The sequence below is a fragment of the Lithobates pipiens genome, unplaced genomic scaffold (assembly GCF_037356315.1).
Source record: "Lithobates pipiens isolate NorthernLeopardFrog02 unplaced genomic scaffold, aLitPip1_a1.2 Scaffold_23, whole genome shotgun sequence".
Lineage (NCBI taxonomy): Eukaryota > Metazoa > Chordata > Amphibia > Anura > Ranidae > Lithobates > Lithobates pipiens.
In genome coordinates this window covers 161,047,150-161,074,137 of record NW_027507785.1, presented here as the reverse complement: position 1 = coordinate 161,074,137, position 26,988 = coordinate 161,047,150, and the positions used below count along the sequence as shown (strand labels likewise).

Genomic DNA, 26,988 nt, shown 5'->3' with positions numbered 1-26,988 from the left:
CATCATCCCTGAGAATTTTCACCAAAATTTTGGTCAAAGCACTAGTCCCCTCAAGACTCCAGTCCATTTCAATCATTCCATGCCTGGACGATCTACTCCTTATGGCTCACTCAGAGGAGCTTTGTTGAGACTTAGACGTAACACAGCAGAGCCTACAACGTCTGGGGTGGATTATAAATCTAAAAAATACAAACCAAACCCAGCCCAAACAATTCTCTTTTTGGGCTACAACATCCAATCCACAGAACAGAAGATAGTGCCTCCAGAAGAGAAGGTTGCCAGGCTGAATCAGAGGATGTCTTACCTGCAATTCAGTCACAGTTGCACAGTAAGGAAAGTGATGTCAGCCCTGGGTCTTATGACTGTGTCAATACCAGCAGTGCAATGGACTCGGTTCTACCAAAGGAGCCTACAGGAGTTCCTGCTGGAAGAGTTGAGACAAGGATCTAGAGGAGGAAATGACGATTCCCGCCAGAGTAAAGTGATCTCTATTGTGGGGGAGAAACACGAAAAACCTACACAGAGATGGACACTGCCCATCTCATCCATACTAACCATGGATGCCAGCAGTATGGAATGGAGAGCCCATCTCAAGAGCTTCTGGGCCCAGGGCAACTGGACCCCAGAAGAAAGAGGCTTCTCCTCCAATTAGAAAGAGCTGATGGCTATCTCCAGGGGATTGCTAGCTTTCCAGGAACAGACCCAGGGTCATTACCTCCAGGCCCATTCGGACAATACAACAGCAGTAGCGTATATCAACAAACAAGGGGGTACCAGGAGTCCCCGATTGATGTTAGCAGCCAAGACCATCTTTTAGTAGACAGAGAACAATCTCACATCTATCTCTGCAGTGGATCTGAATGTAGAGCAGAACGATACTGCAGATTTGAGTCGACAACAAGTTTAGAATCAAGAACGGTCTCTACATCCAGAGGTATTCATAGTTACATAGTAGGTGAGGTTGAAAGAAGACATGGACTTAAGTCCAACCTATATGTGTGATTATATGTCAGTATTACATTGTAAATCCCTGTATCCTTTATGGTTGTTCAGGTGCTTATCTAGTCGTTTTTTGAAACTTATCAATGCTCCCCGCTGAGACCACCGCCTGTGGAAGGGAATTCCACATCCTTGCTGCTCTTACAATAAAGAATCTTCTACATAGTTTAAGATTAAACCTCTTTTTTCTTCTAATTTTAATGAGAGACCACATGCCTTGTTAAACTCCCTTCTGCAAAAGGGTTTTATCCCTATTGTGGGGGTAAGCAGTATGGTATTTAGAAATTTTAAATCATATCCCCTCTCAAGCGTCTCTTCTCCAGAGAGAATAAGTTCAGTGCTCGCAACCTTTCCTCATAATGAATATGTTCCAGACCCTTTTATTAGCTTAGTTACCCTTCTTTGTACTCGTTCCATTTCCAGTACATCCTTCCTGAGGACTGGTGCCCAGAACTAGACAGCATACTCAAGGCGCGACCGGACCAGAGTCTTGTAGAGCTAGAGAATTATTGTTTTATCTCTGGAGTTGATCCTTTTTTTTTTGCCAATATTCTGTTTGCTTTATTAGCAGCAGCTGAGCCTATCATCTACTAGGATCCCCAGGTCCTTTTCCATCCTAAATTCCTCCAGAGGTTCTCCCCCCATTGTATAGATTGCATTCATATTTTTGCCAACCAAATGCATAATTTTAAATTTTTCTACATTAAACCTCATTTGCCATGTAGTTGCCCACCCCAATAATTTGTTCAGATCTTTTTGCAAAGTTTCCATGTCCTGCGGAGAAGTTATTGCTCTGCTTAGCTTAGTATCGTCCGCAAATACAGAGATTGAACTGTTTACCCCATCCTCTAGGTAGTTTATGAACAAAATAAATAGGATTGGTCCCAGCGCAGAACCCACTACCCACCTCTGACCATTCCGAGTACTCCCCATTTGTCACCACCCTCTGTACTCGCCCTTGTAGTCAGTTTTCAATCCATGTACTCAACCTATGGTCCATGCCAACGGACCTTATTTTGTACCTTAAATGTTTATGTGGAACTGTGTCAAATGCTCTTGCAAAATCCAGATGGTCGACATAGTGGCATTCTGGGGGAAACCAGAAGTGGATCTGTTCGCGACCAGGAAAAATGCGAAAGTCCCAAGTTTCTTTTTTGCTATACACAGGAGATCAACCCCTAGCGGTGGATGCTCTGCAGAACCCCTGGATCTTTAACCTTTTGTATGCGTTTCCACCCCACCACCTCATTCGAGGGTTTTAGCCAAAAAATTTCTGGAAGCAACACAATCTTAGTAGCACTGTTCTGGCCCAAGAGACCGTTGTTTACAACTTTTCTCAAATTAGCAGACCAGCCCCTCTGAGGTTACCCCTTAGGCAAGATCTTCTCTTGTAGTGGTTGCTGGTGTATCCACAACCCGCCACGCTAAAGCTGTCAGTGTGGCTACTGAAGAAGAGATCCTGGAGCGCAAAGGACTATCTGAAAGAGTTCTCCAAACTTTGCTTCAGAGTCGAAAACCAGTCACCAGAGCTATCTATGGCAACATCTGGAAAATTAATGCATAGTTAGATGGTAGAGGGGATGAAAGCAGGATCCTAGAGTTCCTCCAGGAAGGGATAGATCGAGGCTTGTCGCTAAGTACTTGTCGCTAAGTACAATTAAAGTACAGGTTTCTGCCTTAAGTGGGTATCTAGAAAAATGCTTACAGGAAGATCCCCTTATCTCGAGGTTCTGCAAAGCAATTGCAAAACAAAGAACAGTCCAGGATCACAAGACCTCAACCTGGATCCTATCGGAAGTCCTCAGGGCCTTTCTAGGGGCACCCTTTGAACCAATCTCAGAAGCCTCTTTAAGATTACTCACTCTTAAGACGGTGCTCCTAGTTGCAATCACCTCAGCTCATAGAGCGCGTGAAATGCAAGCTCTTTTCATTAGAGAGCCCTTCCTCCAGATCCTGGATGATGGAGTCATCCTAAGGACGGATCTGGGGTTCGTGGTGTCTAAGTTTCCCAAATCCCCAAGAAATTATTCTACCTACTTTTTGTCAAAATGCCTCAAATGACAAAGACAGTTTCACTTGCTGGATGTTTAGAAGGTGCATCCTAAGTTATCTAGAAGCGACTAAGGCGTTTTAGGTTAGCAGATTCACTTTTTGTCCTGTTTTCCAGTAAATGTAAGGGTCGAAAGGCCTCTAAAGTCACTTTAGCCATATGGCTCAAGTTGGATTTCACAGAGGGGTATAGAGTGCTAGATAAGGGTATTAAGGCACACTCCACGAGCGCTTTCAGCGTCCTACGTGGAAAAGGATGATGCCACCCTGGAGCAGCGGAGCAGACCTGCAAAGCAGCTATATGGTCAAGCTGTACCATCTTTTACAAGGTACCACCGACTAGATCTACTATCTAGTCCAGACCAGGCTTTTGGGAGAAAACTCCTCCAAGCTTTGCCTACCCCCCCCCCCCCCCCAAATATGGTGAGTACTTGGGGATCCTCTCAAGAGCTGTCCTGGAAGACGACTGGGAAAAACTGGAGTTAGACTTACTGGTAACTCTTATTTCCAGTAGTCTTCCAGGACAGCACAATCCCACCCCTGAATTAAAATGGTGAATTGATGATATTACCTGTTCTGATTATATTTTTCAGTTCCATCCTTCGGTTCTTGGTGATGACTGACCACAGACTTGAGGAACCACCGCCTTTTGAACTAAATGGGCAATGTGTTTCCTGTGGCGATGGGAGGAGCTCCATCTCTCAAGGGCTGTCCTGAAAGACCATTGGAAAACCGGTAAGTCCAACTCCAGTTTTTGTGCCACGCCCTGCATTTTTTTTGCTTTGATAATGCAGAATTGGGATTAATCCTTTCACTGTCAGTTTGTTTTGCATTTTTGCATACATGGGGATTAAGCTCTGGGAGCAGAGTGAAACACATTGGAGGGTGTGGATTTTTTTTATTTTTTAAGTTTGGCAGTTACCAGTATGACATTTTTTTTTTTTTCTACAGTATTCCTCAGCCCGGTTATTTTAACACTGATGGGAATCTGGATTTCTTTTTACAAATTCAGAGTGGCAATGATATGAAAAAGGTATGTGTTTATATATTGGACAAAATGCACTACTTTTTGTTTTTACAGGTTTTGTTTTCAGAATGGGCAGACTACATAAAGTATAAATAAAGCTTGTAGGGACTGAATGCAACCTAACCAAATAAATGCACAAAAACTGCATTTTCCCCTGATCATTTATCTGAAATGCTCTTGGTGCTCCTAATCCTAAAATAAGTAATAAGTAATAGTATGCAATAGCAACATCCATATCACATACACATTTCTCAGTGCAATGTACATGCCTTTACTGATCCATACATGTTGCAAAGAGGGCATTTGCTGATTACATATTGTTGTTTTTTTTTTTTTAATCATATAGTGATAACTTTATTACAACTTTAGTACACGGGGCATACATAGAAAGGCAATGTAGCAGTGAGGTCAAGGGACAGTTTAAAAGAGAAGCTCAGAGGATGTAATTTATCAAAATATAAAATGTCAAATACATGTAAGTTATAATATTGGTATCTGATTAAGGAATAAAAATGTATTTTAATACTTTGATCAATATATACAGTGCCTTGCAAAAATATACACCTCCCTTGGCTTTTTACCTATTTTGTTACATTACAGTCCGTAGTTTGATGGGTTTTTTTTTTTATTTGAATTATATGTGATGAATCAGAACACAATAGTCTAAGTTGGTGATGTAGAATTAGAAAAATATATACATAAAACTATTTTTCAGAAATAAAAACTGATAATTGGCATGTGCGTATGTATTCACCCCCTTTGTTATAAAGCCCATAAAAAGCTCTGGTGCAACCAATTACCTTCAGAAGTCACATAATTAGTGAAATAATGTCCACCTGTGTGCGTGTGTGCGATCTAAGTGTTGCATGATCTGTCATTACATATACACACCTTTTTGAAAGGCCCCAGAGGCTGCAACACCTAAGCAAGAGGCACCACTAACCAAACACTGCCGTGAAAACCAAGAAACTCTCCAAACAAATAAGGGACAATGTTGTTGAGAAGTACAAGTCAGGGTTAGGTCATAAAAAAAAATATCCAAATCTTTGATGATTCCTAGGAGTACCATCAAATCTATTATAAACAAATGTAAAGAACATGGCACAACAGCAAACTTGCCAAGAGACGGCCGCACACCAAACACCAGGCAAGGAGGGCATTAATCAGAGAGGCAGAAGAGACTCTAAGGTAACCCTGGAGGAGATGCAAAGTTCCATAGCATAGACTGTACATAGAATGACAATAAGCCGTACGCTCCATAGAGTTGGGCTTTATGGCACAGTGGCCAGAAGAAAGCCATTACTTTCAGCAAAAAAGAAAATGCACGTTTTGAGTTTGCGAAAAGGCATGTGGAAGACTCCCAAAATGTATGGAGGAAGGTGCTCTGGTCTGATGAGACTAAAATTGAACTTTTTGGCCATCAAGGAAAATGCTATGTCTGGCGCAAACCCAACACATCACATCACCCAAAGAACACCATCCCCACAGTGAAACATGGTGGTGATGTTTTTCAGCAGTCTGGTCAGAGTTGAGGGAAAGATGGATGGTGCTAAATACAGGGATATTCTTGAGAAAACATGTACCACTCTGTGTGTGATTTGAGGCTAGGACAAAGGTTCACCTTCCAGGAGGCCAATGATCCCAAACACACTGCAAAAGCAACCCTTGAGTGGTTTAAGTGGAAACGTGTAAATGTGTTGGAATGGCCTAGTCAAAGCCCAGACCTCAACCCAATAGAAAATCTGTGGTCAGACTTAAAGATTGCTGTTCACAAGCGCAAACCATCCAACTTGAAGGAGCTGGAGCAGTTTTGTAAGTGGGAATGGGCAACAATCCCAGTGGTAAGATGTGGCAAGCTCATAGAGACATATTCAAAGCAACTTGGAGCTGTGATAGCCACAAAAGGTGGTTCTACAAAATATTGACTTTAGGGGGGTGAATAGTTACGCACATTGATTTTTTTTTTCTGTTATTTTGTCCTATTTGTTTTGTTTTAATTGTAAAGCAAATTTGTGGGCATGTAAATTCTCAAATAATCCATGTTAATTCCAGGTTGTCAGGCAACAAAAAATGCCAAGGGGGTGAATACTTGGAAAATATTTATTATTATTATATTTATTAGTAATGAGCCAAAGGGGCCGGGGTTCAGTTGGAGAGACATTTAACAAAGTGTTAAAAAAAAAAAAAGTTTGGAATTGTTCCCCAAACCCCTTAGAAGGCTATGAGGGATGAATCCTGCAAATTAATTTCTCAATTTTTTAAGGAAAGGGTTTGCCAGACAAAGGGCAAGGGGAGAGATGGGCACTGCCAGGGGGGGACATGTGATATTCTTGAGGGAGCAGCACTTTTAAAAAGGCAACATTAACAAAAAGGAATCACATTAGTAACAGATCTGATGAATCAGGGCAGAGTCATCTCCTTTAAAGCACTAGCGCAAAAATACTCACTTCCCATGTCAGACCAATTCATGTACATGAGAATCGCATCTTTTCTAAGGTTGCACCCTCTGACACCTATTAAAATCCCACATCAGGCTTGGGCATTTTGGACTGATATGACAAAACTTACCAAAGGGATCTCTCTTTTTTACAACCTGTTACAACAAAAGAACCACTTTACTAAACTACTGCCACTACAAAAATGGGAAAGGGATCTATCTATCTTTTACAGAGGATCAGTGGATAAAAAGGCAACGTTAAAAATGCACAATTTCAAATACCATGCTTGGGGTATGCCCTCAGCCTGCAGGTGAAGTGGTGCAGCTATGCAATGTGCTAAAGCAAAAGGGACATTTTCAAAGAAAAATAATGCAATTGAAATTGCCAGTAAATGAGGCTACCCTTCAGCATCTTTACCAGACCATTATGCAAGTCTTGTATGATTGTAGGGGCTATCCCACACAAAATAAAGGTAAAAAAGGTAAGCCCCCCAGGTATACATATACCAGACCCTTATTCCCCCCTAGACCAGACCCTTATGCAGCTTGGCTGGCAATAAAGGATAAAGGGGGGGTGAGCATGCGTTGTACTCCTCCCCATCCTGAACTGTACCAGACCACATACCCTCAAAATGAAGAGGGTGTCTTGTTTGTGGGGCCCTGGACATTCCCACCACTGCACTGGACGCACACTTGCATTTGTCACCACTGCACCCAATGCACACTCTTGGACTCCATTCTGATGGCTGACACACACGGTTGCATTCACCACTGCTGCACCGACATGCACTCTTGCACCACTGCACCCATGGCACGCACAGGGACTCTATTTCACTGCATCCAATGCACACTCTAGGACTCCATTTCACTGCATCTGACACACACACATACACTTGCTGCCATTGCACCTGAAGCACATTTATGTAGCATGTTTAATGAATGGGGCACACTTTACTAATGACAAATTTGAAGAGAGAGGATTTATTGTATTATACTGACAAAAGTTCTGAGTCCTGTTTTCGCAATATTTAGGCCTCTTAGGCATGGTTGTGCATTGGCAATCAAAGAACATCTATAGGTACTGTAAACAAGACATTTGAGTGCTGCTATGCCAAGAGCTGCTAAACAACATTAGCTATGTGCAGTAGTCGAGGAGGAACAAAAAAAAAAATCTTCTAAACATACTATACTATTTTTCTCTTCTTGATTTTTTTTTTTTTTTTATATATATTTATTATTTTTAATATGTCTTCCAGGTTGTTGTGATTGATGGATCCACAAGTGCATTACTTTGGGAATGGGAGATTCCATGGCATGAAAGAGATGTAAAAGCTTTGTCACTTTTAACTGCAGATGGGAAATCCGTGTTCCTTTTCTGGGGAGAGGGACAGTCTACAGAAAATAACTCGGTAGGATTTTGAGCTGCTGTAAGAATGATGTACTCAGTATTTTGATTTTATTAATATCTCTTTAGGCTGAACAAATAAATGGGTACATTTTCAACCTAGGTAACTATGTACTTTGGGCCCCAGGTGTTTTAATGTCAGGTCCCCCACCCCAGCATTGCTGAATTATATTGCTGAGAGAACCTCAAAAGCAAAAGGTGGAAGGCTTGAGCAATTTTCTTAAATAGTAAAATGTACCTGTCAACAACCAGTACATTTAAACTTTTCATCTATGTATCACAATAAAAAAAAAAAAAAAAATGCCTAGTTGATAATGCTACATTTACATTTTTAGTACAAAGCATGGCAAAGTTCTTTGTAAAGAAAATGGTTATTTTTTAAATGGAATCCTACATTTATTTTTATCTTTTTTATGAAAACAAAAAATAAAATGATTATGAACGATTGAGTAAAAACACATTAAAAAAAGGAAACAGACAAGGGGAGGAATGAATCAATTATAGCTGATTACAGTTAAATAAAAAAACAAGAAAAAAAACTTTTTTTTTATTTGTGAGATTGCTTTAACTGAAATTAGAAAGAGGTGTCGTTTTGATACGCAGATAAAAGGTCTAGTCTAAAATCGCTGTAACAAATATTGTTACATCACATTTATCGGTGAATATTTTATTTAGGAAACTGTCTGAGCTGTCACACAAGTGGAATCCAGCGTGAATGCTATACTGTTGACTTGACTAGGAATATTGGCTGCAGTGAAGAACGACATGGATGTATGAGATATGTCCAGAGTACTTAAAGTTTTTTAGTCCAGGTGACAAAGGCAGGCATAAACCCCTGACAGGTGACTGAATTGGCCTTATGTTGATCTTACACCGGATGTTCTGTATTTTATTCTTTGCTTTATGAGATCTGATCTGTCTCTCTACGGTGTATTTTTATCTTAAAAGATTTTGCCAATTTTATTTAAAGTATTTGTAGTCAGTTTACTTGTATTGTGTAGATATAGTAGAACTGTATATGTTTAGGTAAACTTGTCATAATAAAGAATTCCCAAGAAGATTTGTCTCTCCCAGGAGCTGAGGTAGTCTAAGACTGCGCACCAGTAGGGTGCACACACAGGGTCCGCAGAACACAGATCACCAGTCTTCATGGTGTATGCAAGTGAGCAAGGTGGTAATAATCAATCCCATATTTTCTTAAACGGAGAAAAGGAAAACTGTGGTTTGCTAGTAACAGACATGTAAAAGCTTAATTTTCAAACCTTTTGTAGAAAAATCAGCTTGATTGCTATCTTGGGTAATGTCTGGATCCTGATTTTTTTTTTTTTTTTTTTTTTTTTTTTTTTTTTTATGACAAAGAAACAGGCGCTAGATACAAAATCGGAGGACCATTTAAACAGACATCTCTACTTACTCTACCCAACCTACCCTGGGGTTGTTCTAGATCTTTTCAAAGTTACAGCAAGCATCGTTGCCACAAGTGGTAAGTTGGATTGTATTCTAGAACAGCAACTATTCTGAAATAAACATGTCACATTGCATTTAGCTGGTAATTTAACCATTTCAAACCTTGAACTGCCTTTTATTTTATTTGTTTTTTATCTGTCAGGAGGCATCATAGAGCTTGAGAAGGATGTTGTTCTTGCTATAATGACAGCAGAAAGGGGACCGGACACAGACAAGTTGCCTCGAAATTTGACAGTCAGTAAACTAGGCATGAAATGGGCACTTTCTAACAGTCGAGCATTGTCACTAGGACATGTGAACATGAAACCCAAAGTAGAAGATGTTAAAAGAATACTTGCCAGGCTAAAGTTTAGTGCCGTACCTCAAAGGGTAAGTTTGTGACAAAACTGCATGAACTTCACTTATTACATAGGTCTACATGATATCATGTTTTGCATTAGTTAATCTCTTAATACACTTTTAAATCTGATTGTGAGCCAGATCCTAGAAAAAGCTTTTTATTAAATAATCAAAAGCGCACTAGGGAGAAAGCTACACTTTCTATGAAAGTATGTGTTGTGTTGATTGCCTGTAGCATGATCTCAAAAATGTATCAGCATGCTGTATAATAAATACAAGAACACAGGTTTACCAGTTTTGGACAGGGTCACATACATATTTTTTGTGCACACTTTGTTGGCACGACTTTTCCTAGCAATTCAAACCGCAAGAAATCTCACACTCCTGGCTTTCCAGTCTGTTGATCTGTTCTTCCTCCTACCATCTATTAAAAGGATCAATACCTGTGAAACTTTTAAAAACATCAGGCTTGTGAGTCAAAGCATTCAACAAATAACTTATTAATTATTATAGTTTACTATTCAAAAAAAGGTAGAACACTATGTTATAAATATGTACAGTAAAAATCTTTAACCAGTTATTAAAAAAAAATGCTATGAAAAATATTATAAACTTAAAATCACTAGTCAAAGTGTGATAAAAACAATTCTGGAACCAGGGTTGGAGAATAAGGCCTTTTGCACACTGAAGTAAAAAACGCTATTTTTTTTTTTTTTTTTTTTACGGATTTGAATATAGATTTGAATATAGATTTGGAACAATGCACAACAATGAGTATAGAGCCGTAAAGTAAAAATAGAAAATGTTACATTTGAGTGCAGTGATTAATGCGCATACACGTTTATGTGTCGATAAGCTTGTTTACACGAGTATAAACAAGTACCTTATTTATCGGCATATAACACGCACCCCAAGTTTAGGAGGGAATTTTAAAGAAAAAAACTTTTAGGAGGGAAGTTTAAGGAAAAAAAACTTATATTTAAATGCCCATTAATGCAGCCTTGTCAGTCATTTGCAGCCTTCCATTGCAGCCTTGTCAGTCATTGCCAGCCTTCCATTGCAGCCTTGTCGGTCATTTTGCAGCTTTGTCAGTGTCTTTGCTGGCTTGCCGATTAAAAATGGCGCCGCCGAGATACACAGGACATCCGCTCGGTAGCTCCCGGCCGTTCTCATCGGCTTTCGGCTATTTTTGGCCGCCCTCGGCCGTTCTCGAGAGCGGCCAAAAGCTGCCGAGAGCAACCGAGTGCGGCCGAAAATAGCTGAAAGCCGCAGAGAACCTGACAATCACAGGGGGGTTGGCGTATAACATGCACCCACAATTTTCCCCTGGTTCTAGGAAAAAAAAGTGCATGTTATACGCTGATAAATACGGTATATTACAACACTAGCAATGAAGAATTTAACTCAACTATATGCGTATTTATATTCTTTATGGAACATTTTTCTCTGGATCTTTCTGTCAACAAGATCCTGAGTATAACATTAGTAAATTATTACGCCCCTGTGCAACTGGCCATGGGCCTCTTGCATACAGACACCTAAAAACACAGTGATTTTAACATTGTACATACAGGTGCATAAACTTGTGCTGCAAATAGATCAGTAAAAAAACAAAACCAATGTCTGCTTTGCTGGCCAGTTTTTTACACGTGTACGACACAATCCAAGAGAACCTAGAAGAATATTTATGCACAATTTTATGCAGGAAATTTCTGCCACAAATCTGATGTTCAAACAGCACTACCGTATGCAAGTACCCTTAGCCCCTGTACACACGGTCGGACATTCTGCCAACCAAATCCGTTGAATTTTGTCCGACGGATTGTGTCCGAAACTGTTGCATACACACGGTCGGACCAAGTTGTCGGAAAATCCGATCGTTCAGAACGTAATTACGTTATTTCGTTACGACGGGACTACGTTCACGCTAGTAGCCAATAGCTTTGGTGTAGGAATTTGATCTGAGCATGCGTGGCACTTTGTCTGATCAAAATTTTCTATACATGATCGGAGTATGTCCGATCGGACCAGTTTGTCAGAAAATATTTCCAACAAGTTGGAAAATTGGGTCCGACGGAAACAGTCCGATGCATACCACACACAGTCGGATTATCCGACAACACGGTCCGATAGGACACATTCCGATGGATTCTCCGACTGTGTGTACAAGGGCTAAGAGTACATCTCTTTTTGGTTTGATCCCAGAGATTCAATACATTTGGTTTTTGGTGATATAATTATATACAGGGAAATAGGAAGGCCCACTGAACTTGTTCTCTGAAGAGAAGACGCTTGAGAGGGGATATGATTTCAATGTACAAATACCATACTGATGACCCCACAATAGGGATAAAACTTTTCAGCGAAAGGGAATTTAATAAGACACGTGGCCGTTCACTTAAATTAGAAGAAAAGCGGTTTAGCCTTAAACTGCATTGAGGGTTCTTTACTGTAAGAGCGGTTAGGATGTGGTATTCTCTTCCACAGGCAGTGGTTTCAGCGGGGGGTATAGATAATTTAAAAAAAGGATTTGATAAGCACCTGAACGACCAAAACATACAGAGATATACAATGTAATACTGACATATAATCACACACATAGGTTGGACTTGATGGACTTTTTTCAACCTCGCCTACTATGTAACTATGTATCATAGGTAAGTAATCCAAATAAATTGTTGTGACATTATATTTCATTTATAATAGATGAAACTAAAAGCTCTTTTGTTGATGGAATCTCTCGAACCAGCTTATTATTGTATTATTAATGACATGGCTATAATGGCCATTAAAACGTTTAATGAATGTGCATGGTATTTTATATTCTAACCACAAAAATCTTTTGCTCAGATTGCTCAGTTTTCCGTCTTCACTGAGCAGAGAGCCAGTGATTATCAGTCACCGGCGCTGTGCTCCAGCGCTCTTTGTATATGTGTGTTTTTTTTTTTTTTTTTGCTTTTTTTGCTTTTCATACAATTTTTAAGCTTTTATACACTATCTATTTAAATGCTACCCAAATTAAGCTTTTATTTGCCTTTTTCCATTTCTATATATTTCTATTTTTTTATTTTGTACACCTCTGTGTTTGTCTATAAGTCCTGAAGAAGAGGGAGTCCTTGTTCCCCCCAAACACATTGGCTTGTTAAACTTTTTGCCGTTTCAAATAAACTCCTTCAAACTCACCTTCCAACTTATATTTACTGGACACTGGGCACTTTCTGCCTACTCTTCCTAGTTCACATGTGGATATGACCATAAGTCCTTACCCAGGGGTAGCAGCCCAGGCCTCAAAAGGTCTATCCATCATCTTCTTGATGGATAGTTGGGCACAAGTCATTGGAAGTTGGTCTTCTAATTTCTTAGGAAAAGTTTGTGTCCCTCTGTCTTCAACTCCTAAAATGAGGAAGGATTGTACTTCCATAGGAAATAACCCTCCAAACTAGCTAAGAGTGGTTCCTAGGCTTCTTCCCAATGATGGGGCACCCTCACTCTGCCTCCTCCCTGCTTTATGCTTTAAAACTTCCCTCTTTATATGTATGTGTCAGAGCTGTGCTCAGCTCTCTCTCTTCTCAGTGCTCAGGTTGCTCAGCTGTCAGTTAATTGCCAGCACTCATTGTTGCACAGTGGCTCACCTGGTGATCATTTCCTGCTCGTCTGCCAACCCCTTCTGGCTATTTAAACTACCTGGTTCATTGCTTCCATGCCTTTGCCTTGGTCAAACATATCTGGAGACTCTCTGCTATGTTCCTGTTGAAGACTTGCCTTACTGACATTCCCTCTGGTTTCTTATCCAGTCTGCTGCCTCTGACTACACTGATCTCTGGCTTCCTGATTTACTGGCTTGTTCTGCTGACCTGCTGACCTGCTTTGGCTATCGTACCATGGCTGTTTTGACTACGTTTACTATTTGTACCATTTTTTACCATTATTTTAAAAGGTGTGATTTTTACTGCATTTTCTGTCCCCATCTGATTCATGGTTCCTGACAGTAGGGAAGGCCATAAATTCAGAACATGCAGGCAATCCACCAACTGGTAATATTTTTTCCAGATTGAATGAGCAGGACCACCTCATTGATCAGTTTGCCATAGCGTTACCAACGCTCCTGTTTCACACTGCTCACCTGAATCCTCCCACTGTGGCTGTTCCAGTACAACCTGTGTTGCAGGCCGTCCCTGCTGCTGCTCCCGCCTTGAATATTACCTCAATAAGAGGTATGTCTGGTTCCCTTCTGCTTCCCCAGTGATTTGTGGGAGATCCAGTTCAATGCAGAGGGTTTCTCAACCAGTTTGGGATTTACTTTGAGATGCTGCCCTAGGCGTTCCCCCTGGACAGAAGCAAAGTAGGCTTTGTTATTTCTTCACTTTCTAATAGAGGCCCAGGCCAAGGCTCTATGGGGGATGGAAAAACCCATTGTTCTGAGTTAGTGGCTTCCTTTAATAGGGTATTTGACATTCCTGCATGCTCCACTTCTGCTGCCAAGAGTCTCATGTCCATCAGAGTACGTGAACTGTTGCAGATTATGCCATTGAATTCCATATTCTGGCAGCAGAGGTCACTTGGAACAATGAGACACTCGTGGCTGCTTTTTCTCATGGTCTCTCGGATAGCATCAAAGATGAGATAGCAACCCAAGACATACCTACGGATCTGGAGAAATTGATCACGTTTGCCAGACTCAAGACTCCGAGAGAGATCTTCCTTTAAAAGAGTGCTTGTGGAAGCCTCCTGTAGATTTGGCTCCGAGCTATGTAGTCACACCCTTGCCTCCCTCACCTCCCATGCCTCCCTGGTACCAAGTCCACCAGTGAAGTAGAACCCATACAGTTGGGCTTCACACGCCTCTCTGCAGATGAGAGGGCCTTTAGGAGGAGGGAGAGATTGTGCCTTTATTGTGGCCAGGCAGGTCCCTTTTTGAAGTTTTATCCTACCGTCCGGCAAACGCTTGCACTTGAGGTCCTGTGGGGGGCAGGCCTTAGGCGGTGGTATTACGTTCCCAGTTATCCTGAAGGATAAGCCTTTAGTTCCAGTTACCCTTTCTTGGTCTGAGTCGTCCATCGTGACATAGGCTCTAATCGACTCTGGGGCCTCAGGCCTGTTCATAGATAATGCCTTTGTGTCTAAGCACTTGATTACGCTGCAGCTTCATTCCATTCCACTTGCCATTGAGGCATACAGCCTACCCATGTGACTCGTGAGACTGCTTCATTGACCATGGCCATAGGGGCTATTCACCATGAGATAATCCAATTCCAAGTAATTTTCTCACCTAATTACCCAGTGGTTATTGGTTATCCTTGGTTACAGAGGCACAACCTCTCTTTTGATTGTCTTCATGCTGAGGTACTTTCCTGGTCCAGACAATGCAGTAAACCATGATTTCAGAAAGTGGCTAAGGTCTAATTTAGCAATGTCTTTGACAAGGGTCAAGCTGGTAGTCTGCCTCCACCCCTCATGGCTGGGTTTGCCCTTTGTCTCAGAGGATAAAGCCATGGAGGACTATGTTGCCAACATGCTTTCTCTAGGGTTCATCCGCAAATTCTCATCTCCTGCTGGTGCTGGCTGCTTCTTTGTGAAAAAAAGGAGTGGTGAACTGAGATCTTGTATCAATTTTATCAGGGTCTCAATCGTATCACAATAAAGAATGCTTATCGGATTACGTTGATTATGGAATTATTTGATCAAGGGAGCAACAGTTTTCACGAAGCAAGATCTGAGAGGGGCATACAATCTTGTGAGGATCAAGGAGGGCGACGAATGAGAAAACTGTGTTTTTTATTACTAGGACAGGACGTTACGAATACCCTGTAATGCCGTTTTGGTCTTTGCAAAGCTCCTGCAGTTTTTCAGGAATTTATCAACGATTTCCTCTAAGATATATTGCAGCAATGTGCGGTATCCTCATATATTCAAAATCCCTAGAGAGCCACCACACATATCTCTCAGCCTCTGTAGCATATGGGAGACAACATGTATTGTAAGTTGGAAAAGTGTGAATTATGGTTTCGAAGCATCTGTTACCTGACTCCTTTGTTCCTCAAAGAATTCCTGCATTAGAGGAGCATCTCTGTTATCTTCACTCCACTTGGGTACAGGTCCAAGAGTCCTTGCAACATACCAGTGATGGGTACAGACTCCATGCTGACCGCAGACACCTACCTGCACCTTCCTACCAGGTTAGGGAGAGGGTCTGGCTGTCATCTCGCAGCCTCCGACTCCGTGTTCCCTCACTGAAACTGGCACCATGGTTTATTGGGCCTTTTCGTATTCTCCATAAGATCAGCCCATTGGCTTATGCATTGAACCTTCCTTCTAACATGCGGAATTCAAATGTACACTATCTCTCCTTATTAAACCTTTGGTGTGCAACCGCTTCACCATCTCTGTACCATGTCCTCACCCGGGTCAGGTTGAGAACCATGAAGAGTATGAGATGCAATTGATCATTGACTCTGGTAGGTTCCATAGGTGCATACAGACCTGGTTCATTGGAAAGGGTACAGTCCGGAGGAAATCTCTTGGATCTCATACACGGACGTACATGCTCCTGTCCTTCTCCGTGCTTTCCATAGACTTTTTCCCCTCAAACCTGGTGGCCCTCCAAGGGGGAGGGTTAGTTGAGCAGGGGATACTGTCAGGGCTGGGCTCAGCTCTCCCTTCTCAGTGTTCAGCTGTTGGTTAATTGCCAGCACTCATCGTTCCACAGTGGCCCACCTGCTGATCATGTCCTGCTCCTCAGCCAGCACCTTCTGGCTATTTTAAACTGGTTGGTTCATTCCTTCCATGCCTTTGCCTTGCTCAAACATATCTGAAGACTCTCTGCTGTGTTCCTCTTGAAGACTTGCCTGGCTGACGTCCCTTCTGGTTTCTGATCCTGTCTGCTGCCTTCGACTACGCTGATCTCTAGCTTTCTGATTTACTGGCTTGTTCCGACTACCCACTACCATACCCTGGCTATGTTTTGACTACACTTTACTATTTGTACCATTTTTACCATTATATTAAAATGTGTGATCTTTACTGCATTTTCTGTCTCCATCTGATGGTTCCTGACACTATCACAGCAGGTGGATTTTCCTGCTGCTGCCCAGCAACTCTTGTCTCAAGGGGTCATTACCCCTTCTTCTATTCATACTCGTGTGCTTATTTTCACATTCCCATTTTTCCACCTAATTGACAGAATCATCCTGTCCTGCACACCAAACCGCAGTCTTCGATCAGCCAACAAAAACCTCCTCCTCGTGCCCAAAGCCCGGTATAAATCCAAGGGGGATCGGAGATTCGCTGTCCAAGGGCCTCGGCTATGGAATGCTCTACCAATCAACATCCGCCTGGAAGAAAATCACCTGGCTTTTAGGAAAAAACTCAAGACCTTCTTCTTTTAGCAGATGATCAAAGCTCGCCACAGCGCCTAGAGGCGATTCAGTTCGCATTGTGCGCTATACAAGTATTTCATTCATTCATTCATTCATTCATCAGCAAGTATAGTATCCTTCCTTCCTTATGTCCTGCTCCAAAACATCCCAAGGAAATTTCTTTCCATTGTCTTGACATGGTATGCGCTCTCTGCTTCTCACTCCACCTCTGCTAGGTGGAGCAGGCAAGTTATCATTTGAGCCTAAAGAATAGGATTCTTATCTTCTCTGTTAAGGCATACTCTACCAAACCTGTGCTTTATGGGCTTTTCAGCATTGGACATCTGTTTCTCAGAATTGCAAGGTTGTCACCAAGGCTTCTGTTCACCTGTACATTTAAGTGTGTAAAAACTCTTTGCTTCGGGGAAACCCAGAATAAAAAAAAATGTACAAATAAAAAAAAAGTGTAACCATGCAGTCGTGATAAGGGAGCTTCAGTCAAATTATCTCAATACAAAGATAAAAAAAAACAGTTTTTCCATAAAAGTGATAGTAAACTCACAATGTGATATTCTGTGCTTCACTGCACCATTTAAGTTGGCATACAGGAACTGCGAATGACCAACAATATACATTACCACACAAATATGCCAGAAAACACTGTCAAAAGTTCACATTCAGTATATTTCCAGTGTAATATACTGTGGACAACTTTCCACACTTGTGCCAACTTCTGTGTTCCACCACCAATGTAAAGATAAGCTTCTTACCAGAGGGACATGAGCCCTACAACCTTAGGTCATAAGCGCATATGTAAAATGTGAATACTACTGTGTCAAAGGGTAGCTGACTTGGCATCGATCCAGCAGGGCATGCTTTCACCTCAACATTAAGTGTATGGGTCATGGAGGTAAAAAACAGATGGGCGACAATAATGTAATTCTATTTAAAAATTCAATATATACAGTATTTTAGGAGAAAGCTATTCGCAAACAGTAAGACAGTGTATGAAAAGTCCACTCCGTCCGGTGGGCGTGATGACATCAGCAAGCTAAGATTCCCTGACACATTTTGTCACAAGGAATGCTATCTTAACACAAGGCACACGTGTGTGTGTATACAAAAATGATCCACAGTAGTATGAAAGGACCCTTAGTACTGAGTCCAGTAAATTGGAAGCAGTTCACCTATGGTATGAAGCTTATTACTAATTATGACTTATTATGAAGCTATGGTATGAAACTTATTACTAATGTTCATATAAAGGAACACCTGGGTAGCAGTGACCATAACATGATTTCATTTAATGTTAGCTGAGAGCAACAAACACTTACTGGAAAGATAAAAACACTTAGAGGCGTTCCACCCAGAAATGGAACCTCCGCTGATCTGGTTCCTCCCCCCCCCCCCTCCGGTGTCACATTTGGCACCTTTAAGAGGGTAGGGGGGACCAGATACCTGTTTAATCCAGGTATTTGCTCCCACTTCCGGCTAAAGAGCTCCACAGAATCTGCGGTGAACTACTCCATGTCCGGCCCCTCCTCTGTCCCCACCCCCCCCCCCCCCCCGTCTACTGGGAGACACACGGGTCCCAGAAGACAGCAGGGACCATTCAAAACATGCAGCTTGACTCGTTCAGTAGGAAGCAGGCTGTGAAGCTGCAAGGCTTCACGTCCTGATTCACTTACTGAAGATGCAGGAGCCAAGAAACTGGGCAGCTTTGGGTGAGGACATTGCGGGCGGCCTGGGATAGGTAAGTGTCCTTATTTGAGAAGTCAGCAGCTGCAGTATTTGTAGCTGCTGACTTTTATTTTTTTTGCAGGCGGAACTCCACTTTAACTTTTAAGAGAGCACATTTTCCAAGGATGAGGACTGCCCTCCAAGACTTGGACTGGGAGGGAATATTGGCATTGATGAACACAGAACAGAAATGAGAATTCTTCAAAGTGACTGTATGTGAACTAACTGCAGAGTATATTCCCATGGGCAATAAGTTAAAGGTTAAAAATAAAACCTATGTGCCTCACAATCAAAGATAAAAAAAAGCTATAAATAGTAAGAAAAGAGCTTTTAAAAAATATAAAAATTAAGAAACACTATTAGCGTTTAAATGTTACAAAGAATATAACAGAATATGTAAAAGGGAAATAAAAGATGCAAACATTCAAAACGAATGGCAGATTGCAGAAGATAGGACAAACCGCAAAAAAATCTTTAAATATATTAATAGTAAAAAGGTCAGGTCTGCACATATAGGCACATTTATTAAATACTTTATTCAGTTCTGTGTATACAAATGAGCATGGGGGAGCTCAAGTCCATAATAAGGAGAATATTGACACAGCCCCAAATGATTCCCAGTGGCTCAAAATGATGGTCCTAAAATAGTTAGACAGAATAAAGGTGGATAAAGCACCTGAACCAGATGACGCCCACCCACGGATCCTAAAAGAATTGAGCTCTGTGATTTCAAAGCCATTGTAGCAAATTTTTAGGGACTTGTTAATGACTGGAATAGTACCACTGAATTGGCATAGGGCCAATATGGTGCCTATATTTAAAAAGGGATCAGAGTCTTTACCAATTAACTATAGACCTGTTAGTTTAACTAAGAGAAGATACTGGAGAGTTTAATAATAAAAAAAAAACTTGCTGGAAAATATTTTAAGCAACAGACAGCGTGGATTCATGAAAGACAAAAGTTGTCAAACAAACATAATTTCTTTTGATGAAGAGGTAAGTAAAACCTTGGACAGTGGGGTGGCTGTGGACGTGGTATACTTGGATTTTGCAAAAGCGTTTGACACAGTTCCCCACACGTGGCTAATGTGTAAGGTAAAGTCTACAGGTTTACATGGTATACGTTTTAATATTTTTTATACATGATATAGGGTCTGGGATTAAAAGTACAATTTCAGTTTTTGCGGATGACACCAAGCCATGCAGTGGAATAACGTCCTTAAATGATGTTTCCAACTTGCGAAGCCGACCTCCATGCACTGCTTAATTGGATGACTGTGGCAGATGAGGTTTAATGTAGATAAATGTAAAGTTATGCACTTGGGGGCTAAGAATATGCATGCATTATGCATACTAGTGGAGGTACAACTGGAGTGATCCATGGTGGAGAAGGATCTGGGGGTTTGGTAGATCATAAGCTTAATAACATGCAATGCCAAGCTGCGGTTTCCAATGCAGGCAAAGTCCTTTCTTGTATTAAGAGAGGTATGGTCACAGGAGAGAGAGAGAGAGAGAGGGATATCATTTTGCTCCTGTACAAATCATTAATAAGACTTCATCTGGAATATGCGGTTCAGTTTTGGGCACCAGTTCGCAAAAGGATATTGGGGAACTGGAATGCAGAGAAGAGCAACCAAACTTATAAGAGGCATGGAGAAGCTCCGCTATGAGGAAAAATTAGAGGAACTGAATTTATTCTTGAGAAGAGGAGATTAAGGCTTAATGTACTTGGGACATTTTTACAAACTCTCCTGAACAATTTAACTTGACAGATAGTAACCCACGTTTAACCACTTCAGCCCCGGACCATTTTGCTGGTCAAAGACCAGACCACTTTTTGCGATTCAACACTGTGTCATTTTAACTGACAATTGCGCAGTCATGCGAAGTGGCTCCCAAACAAAATTGATGTCCTTTTTTTTCCCACAAATAGAGCTTTCTTTTGGTAGTATTTGATCACCCCTGCGGTTTTTATTTTTTGCTCTATAAACAAAAATAGAGCGACAATTTAGAAGAAAATGCATTTTTTTTGCTTTTTGTTATAATAAATATCCCCCAAAAATATATAAGAAAAAAAAAATTTCCCTCAGTTTAGGCCGATACGTATTCTAATACATATTTTTGGTTAAAAAAATCGCAATAAGCGATTATTGATTGGTTTGCGCAAAAGTTATAACGTTTACAAAATAGGGGATAGTTTTATGGAATTTTTTTTTACTAGTAATGGTGGCGATCAGCGATTTTTATTGTGAATGCGACATGGCGGACACATCAGACATTTTTGACACATTTTTGGGACCATTGTCATTTATACAGCAATCACTGCTATATAAATGCAGTGATTCCTGTGTAAATGACACTGGCAGTGAAGGGGTTAACCAGTGGGTGGCAGTGTTAGGGGTTAAGTGTTCCTAGGGGTGTGTCACTAACTGTGAGGGGGCTGGGCTTTAATTTAGTGAACACTGATCTCTGCTCCAATCACATGGAGCAGAGATTAGCGTCACTAGTTGCTAGGCAGAACGGGGAAATGCTGTTTACAACGGCATTTCCTCGTTCAGCCGCCCCGTGAGACAATCGCAGGTATGCCCGCGGCGATAGAGTTCGCGGGACCCGCGACCGGACCCACAGGGGTCCCGACCAGCACACGAGCGCGCTGCCGGCGGTGCGCTCATGATGGCATTAAAGATTGGACGTACCTGTACGCCAATATGCCTGCCCGTGCCATTCTGCCAACGTACATCGGCGTGCGCTGGTCAGGAACCGTTTTGCCTGTTTGCCTTTTAGAAGCGTTTGAAAATAAAAAAAATTCTTTCAAAATAGCCAAAAATTCTAAATGCCTATAAACAAAACATGACTAAACACGAGTTACCGCGTTTAGAAGCTTTTAGCACTTGAAATGCCTCTAAACTAAGCGTCTGAACGAATTTTTTTGCTTTTAAAAGAAGGCCTCTAAACTCAACTGCTTAAAAACGTCATTAAACAAACCTGTGTATATGTACTGATAAGATAACACTGGATGAGTTCAGGGGCAGCTGAAAAAAAGCAGCCAACTGCCTCTGAATGTCCGTTTACCAGCAGCAGTGTACATGAGGCCTAAGGGGGATATAAACAACATGTACAAATGCATAAGGGGTCCATATAGTGAACTTTGTGTTAAGTTATTCACTTTAAGGTCATTACAGAGGACAAGACTCCACGCCTAGAGGAAAAGAGATTTAATCTCCAAATACAGAAAGGTTTCTTCACAGTAGGAGCTGTGAAAATGTGGCATAGACTCCCTCTAGAGGTGGTTCTTTCCAGCTCAGTGGATTGCTTTAAGAAAGGCCTGGATTCTTTCCTAAATGTACATAGTATAACTGGGTACTGACATTTATAGGTAAAATTTATCCAGGGAATCTGATTGCCTCTTGGGGAACAGGAAATATTTTTTTACCCTGCTGTAGCAAATGGGATCCTGCTTTGCTGGGGTTTTTCTCCTTCCTCTGGATCAACTGGGTATAGGATTGTGTGTATGGGAATGTATATTTTTTTTTTTTTTTATTGGTTGAACTAGATAGACTTGTGTCTTTTTTCAACCTGATTAACTATGAAGCCACTAAACTTGCTAAAGCAAGATAAGCATTGGAAGAATGAATACGACAATATATATGCTTAAGTATTTTTTAAGTGCAGACATTTTACATGGTGGTTATAAAGAATACATGTTCACCTATTTTAGCAGAGAAGTATAATCTTTACATTTATTTTAAGGAAACCTATAGCGGCTCCAATGTATAGCTTGCTGTTGTTAAATTCCTTCTGAAATGGCTAGTTAACTAGCTTTCTCTGGCATAAATATTTTTGTCTACTACCATTTTTCTAATTGTGCAGTACACTATACTTAAATTTATGTGCGTTAGTAATATTGTAAACATGTTTATTTTTGTTTTTATGCTGTATTTTTTTTTTTTTTTTTGCAGCTCTTGTAATTTTGAAGGAGCAAGACAATCAAGACTAGGAAAAACCTATTTGCTGAATGGCAGTCAACATGTTTCCCTACTACATATCATATGTAAAGTCCTAAAATCAGCTTTGTTCTTAGGAATTGTCTCAAAACTCACAATGAGGGGGATGATTGTAATACTGCCCAATTTTATGTTGTCTTGTATACTAGTACCATCACACCAAGCATAGTTCTAGCCATTTGAAAGTGGCAACAAATTACAAAACTCTGTACTGAAAATACCAAACTCCTCTTTAATGATAGTAAGCTTGTTGGGGTAATCTTGTATTATTTGGTATTATGACATCAGTGTTGACATCATTGGGCTTATTTAGTAAGCCAGAAAGAAATGTGAAAGTTTAGTAATGATCGTATTTCTCTGAGCTATCTCTATTCAAGTGAAAGCTGGTGAGATTACTGTACATGGCAGACTAATGTTGTTCTTTATGCTGCTTTGTAGAATAGTTTTTACTTTTACTATAAACTGTGAATACTGAATAGTAAATTTTAACTGCAGTTTTGTTAAAATGCTACCGTGCTATGTGTGTTTAGCACAATTGTCAGAAATTGGAAAAAGTAGATCATGGATTAGGGTGTTAAAATGCTATAGCCTTTACTAGTATACGTGTCCTACATGTCCTATACGTGTCTTGCTTAGGCTGCAAAAGAAGGAAATCTGTGATGCCAAACAGCCGAACAGAAAAATGCATTTTTTGTTTAGTATGTAAGACGGGTGAAATGTTAGTGTTTCTTAAAATCTTTCATAGGCTTAAAAAAAGAAACAAAGTAACCAGAACACTTATGTGAGTACATATATTTTAATATATGTACATTCATGAACACATGTTTATGCAAAATATTATGTGGAAAGCAATGCCTGGAAAAGTTGCATCATTTGTTCTCTCTTGATACTAAAGAGCTGATCCCAACTCAGTCAAGCACAAAGCTAGTGGCTTGTAGTATGTGAATTCTTTTTTTTCCCAATATTAGTAAGTGTCCAGACATATGGATGTGGCAATTTTAAATGTCATCTACACGTAATGGTTAAATTATGGGGTAACTGAATACATACACATACATACAGTATGTGTATATGCGTTATTTTAACTGACAATTGCACGGCCGTGCAATGCTGTACCCAAATAAAATTGATATCATTTTCTTCCCACAAATAGAGCTTTGTTTTGGTGGTATTTGATCACCGCTGCTGGTTTTATTTTTTGCGCTATAAACAAAAAAAGTGACAATTTTGAAAAACAATACTTTTTACTTTCTGCTACAAAACTCATCCAATAAAAAAAATCATAAAAATCTAATTTCTTCATCAATTTAGGCAAATATGTTTTCTGCTACATATTTTTGGTTAAAATCCCAATAAGGATATATTTTAGCTGGTTTGCGCAGAAGTTATGTCTACAAACTATGGGATATTTTTATGGCATTTTTTATTTATTTTTTACTAGTAATGGCAGCGATCAGCGAAAAATATGCACTGTTATTGTACTAATGACACTGGCAGGGAAGGGGGTTGACATCAGGGGTGATCAAAGGGTTAAATGTGTCCCTAGGGGGTGCATGCTAACCGTGTGGGGATTGGTCTGACTGGTGGAAGACAGAGATCCGTGTACCTGCTTAGCAGGAATACAAGATCTCTATCTTCTCCCCTCTTAGAACGGTGATATGCCTTGTTTACATAGGCAGAACACCGTTCTGCCTCTCTCAGGAACGATCATGGGTGGGCCCCCCTCTGTCCAAGTGGCTATTGCACGAAATGGCATATAGGTATGTAATTTCACATATTAGAGCCAACATGTCACAGTATATGTACGTTAGGTGGTCGGTAATTAGACCTAAAGGCAAAACTTTTTTTTTACTCTCTCCATTTGTCCAGTTTACCAGTATTATTGAAGAAAATCCCACATTTTGGGTTGTCCCCATAAAAGTAATAGCGGGGAAATCTTCCAAGGGGGACACTGGCTCCGGAGACCTGGGGATCCCCAAGGAAATCCCTTAATTTACAGGGATTTTCTCTCACTTCCTGATTGGCTATGGGAGAGGAAGTAAAAGGACATCTCCACAAAAGGACACAGATGGTGAAAAAAAATCTGAAAGGGGTTATAACCCTCCATTACTCTATCCAAAATGGGGGAAAAAAGGGGTTTGCCTATAGTTCTACTTTATGTATTTTGGTTTGAACTTAAATATTTTATACCCACTAATAGCACAGATAATTAGTAATATGAAAATGTGATGTCCTGCACCAGATATGCAGATTGTCTGTGGCTGTTTGAATTTAGGATCTTTGGGATTCAGCGGGAGCTGTGCTGTCCCTGTACCTACATCCACTATTGCATTATCATGCCTTATTGAGTGAAAGGAAGGAATGCTCCTATTGGTATGGATGGGGAAGCAAATTTTTTTTTTCTATTCTAAATCAAATCTGTCCAGTTTTTGTAACGAGAAGGAACGCTAGCCATTCAAGTGTCCTTATTGTTTTAAATTCATCTACACATGTATGACTGGTCGAAGTATGGGAAACACATAAACAGTGTTTGTCACAGAAATTTATAATTTTTTTTAACTTTTATTAGGATTATGTGGTCAATTGCTTTTTATGCTGGTGTGGTTTGTATGTCAGAGATTTAATTGTATGCATAATGACTGCTTATTATTCCCAGAATGTAAATGGAAAATACCCTTCTCTGTGGATTAGTGGAAATATAGTCTCCCAGGAGATAAATTATTGTAGGGTCTAAAATAAAATAAAAAAGAACATGTACAGTAAGTTAATAGAGAGATAAAATTTGTTTTCTGTATTCTTCTACTTACAGTTGTTAAAGTGGTTGTAAACTCTTACATACAGTGAAGTGATAAGTCTCAGGTGATACACAGAGATGCAACTCATAAGTTGTAGCTGCTTATCTGCAGCACTTCTGTACAGTTTTCTAAAACCTGCATTCTACACAGCATCTCTCAGCAGACAAGAGGGGCGAAGATCTAATCACACACTGCACAGCTATAGCACACAGCTCTGTGGAATCTGATAGCGGATTGGGAGGAGCGGATTACATGTCTGAGGTTTACAACCACTTTAAGGGCCGGTTCACACTGCGGCGCGAGGCGAGGCGACACGGCTCGCCTCGCCTCGCTCCCGCAAGTCGTCCCCATTGAGTACAATGGAACCGTTCTGAGAGGAGCGACTCGAGTCGCTCCGACTCAGAAAAAAGGTTCCTGTACTACTTCGGGGCGACTTCGGGGGCGACTTGCATTGACTTCTATGCAGAAGTCCTCTGCAAGTCGCCCCTGACCCCCCCTGCAAGTCGCGGCGAGGAAGTCGGAGACGCCTCGCCGCGGCTCGCAGTGTGAACCGGCCCTTAGACTTGTGTTTACATAACAATATGTACAGTATATGTAGTAATAGAAAAATGTTTGTAAAAATTAGTTATTGTACTGAACTGTTGATGTATTTATAGAAACATAAAAATAAAGATGTTAACTTGAAAGGACTGACCACCCCTCCACTTTTTATTTATTTTTTTATTAAATTTAGTCGTTGATATATTTATAGTCCACAAATGTCACTATGACTAAGGACAAGTTTGTTTAAAACATATAAATGTTGCTTTTTGCATCTGTTCTAAAGAGTTCTGCTTTTGTGGTGAGATTGGGGGTGCTGATGACCTGTTTAGTTGTTGACACTGTTGTAGAAGATACTTTTCTGCTTTTTTTCAGCAGTAATAATTCACACCAGGATCAAAACACATTGTAGAAAATAAATGCTCTGCTCACGGACATCATGCTAGAAGTTTAGTGAAAATTTGTCAAACCTAACAATCTGTGATTGCTTTCAAAGATGTAACTGAACTCTGCATGAGTAATGTGTGACTTGAAGACTGTATCAGGGATGAGCTGGTATATTTGTAGAGTTTTAGCAGGCAAATTTTACATTAATCTTTTGTGAATTTGCCTAATATCTATTGAAATGTTTAATCACAGTAGATACAAATGGACTGGTAAACCTGTCTGGTACTGAGTTTTGCAGCAAGTTACTTAAATCTGATCTTCACACACCCCATCTCCCCATGCATGTTACCTAGATAGATGACGTGCACTTTGCCCGCTGTGCCTCCTGGGATATGTGATGTACATAGTTGGGGGGGGTCAGGGCAGATGGCATGTCCTCAGGTA

The 26,988-nt window shown here is 40.6% G+C and overlaps 1 protein-coding gene across 2 annotated transcripts in view; it reads left to right on the top strand.

Moving 5' to 3' along the window:
• FAM234B (family with sequence similarity 234 member B) overlaps nucleotides 1-25,585 on the top strand; it is a 178,789-nt gene extending 153,204 nt beyond the window's left edge. Inside the window, exons 9-13 of one of the 2 annotated variants that reach the window (XM_077452516.1) lie at nucleotides 4,000-4,081; nucleotides 7,769-7,921; nucleotides 9,283-9,400; nucleotides 9,527-9,753; nucleotides 22,778-25,585. In XM_077452516.1, coding sequence (XP_077308642.1) covers nucleotides 4,000-4,081; nucleotides 7,769-7,921; nucleotides 9,283-9,400; nucleotides 9,527-9,753; nucleotides 22,778-22,786 — 589 coding nt within the window. In that variant the 3' untranslated portion in view covers nucleotides 22,787-25,585. Of the gene's footprint in view, nucleotides 1-3,999; nucleotides 4,082-7,768; nucleotides 7,922-9,276; nucleotides 9,401-9,526; nucleotides 9,754-22,777 lie in introns of both variants that reach the window. The other variant, XM_077452515.1, reaches the window with a different exon arrangement.
• The last annotated feature ends 1,403 nt before the right edge of the window (nucleotides 25,586-26,988 follow it).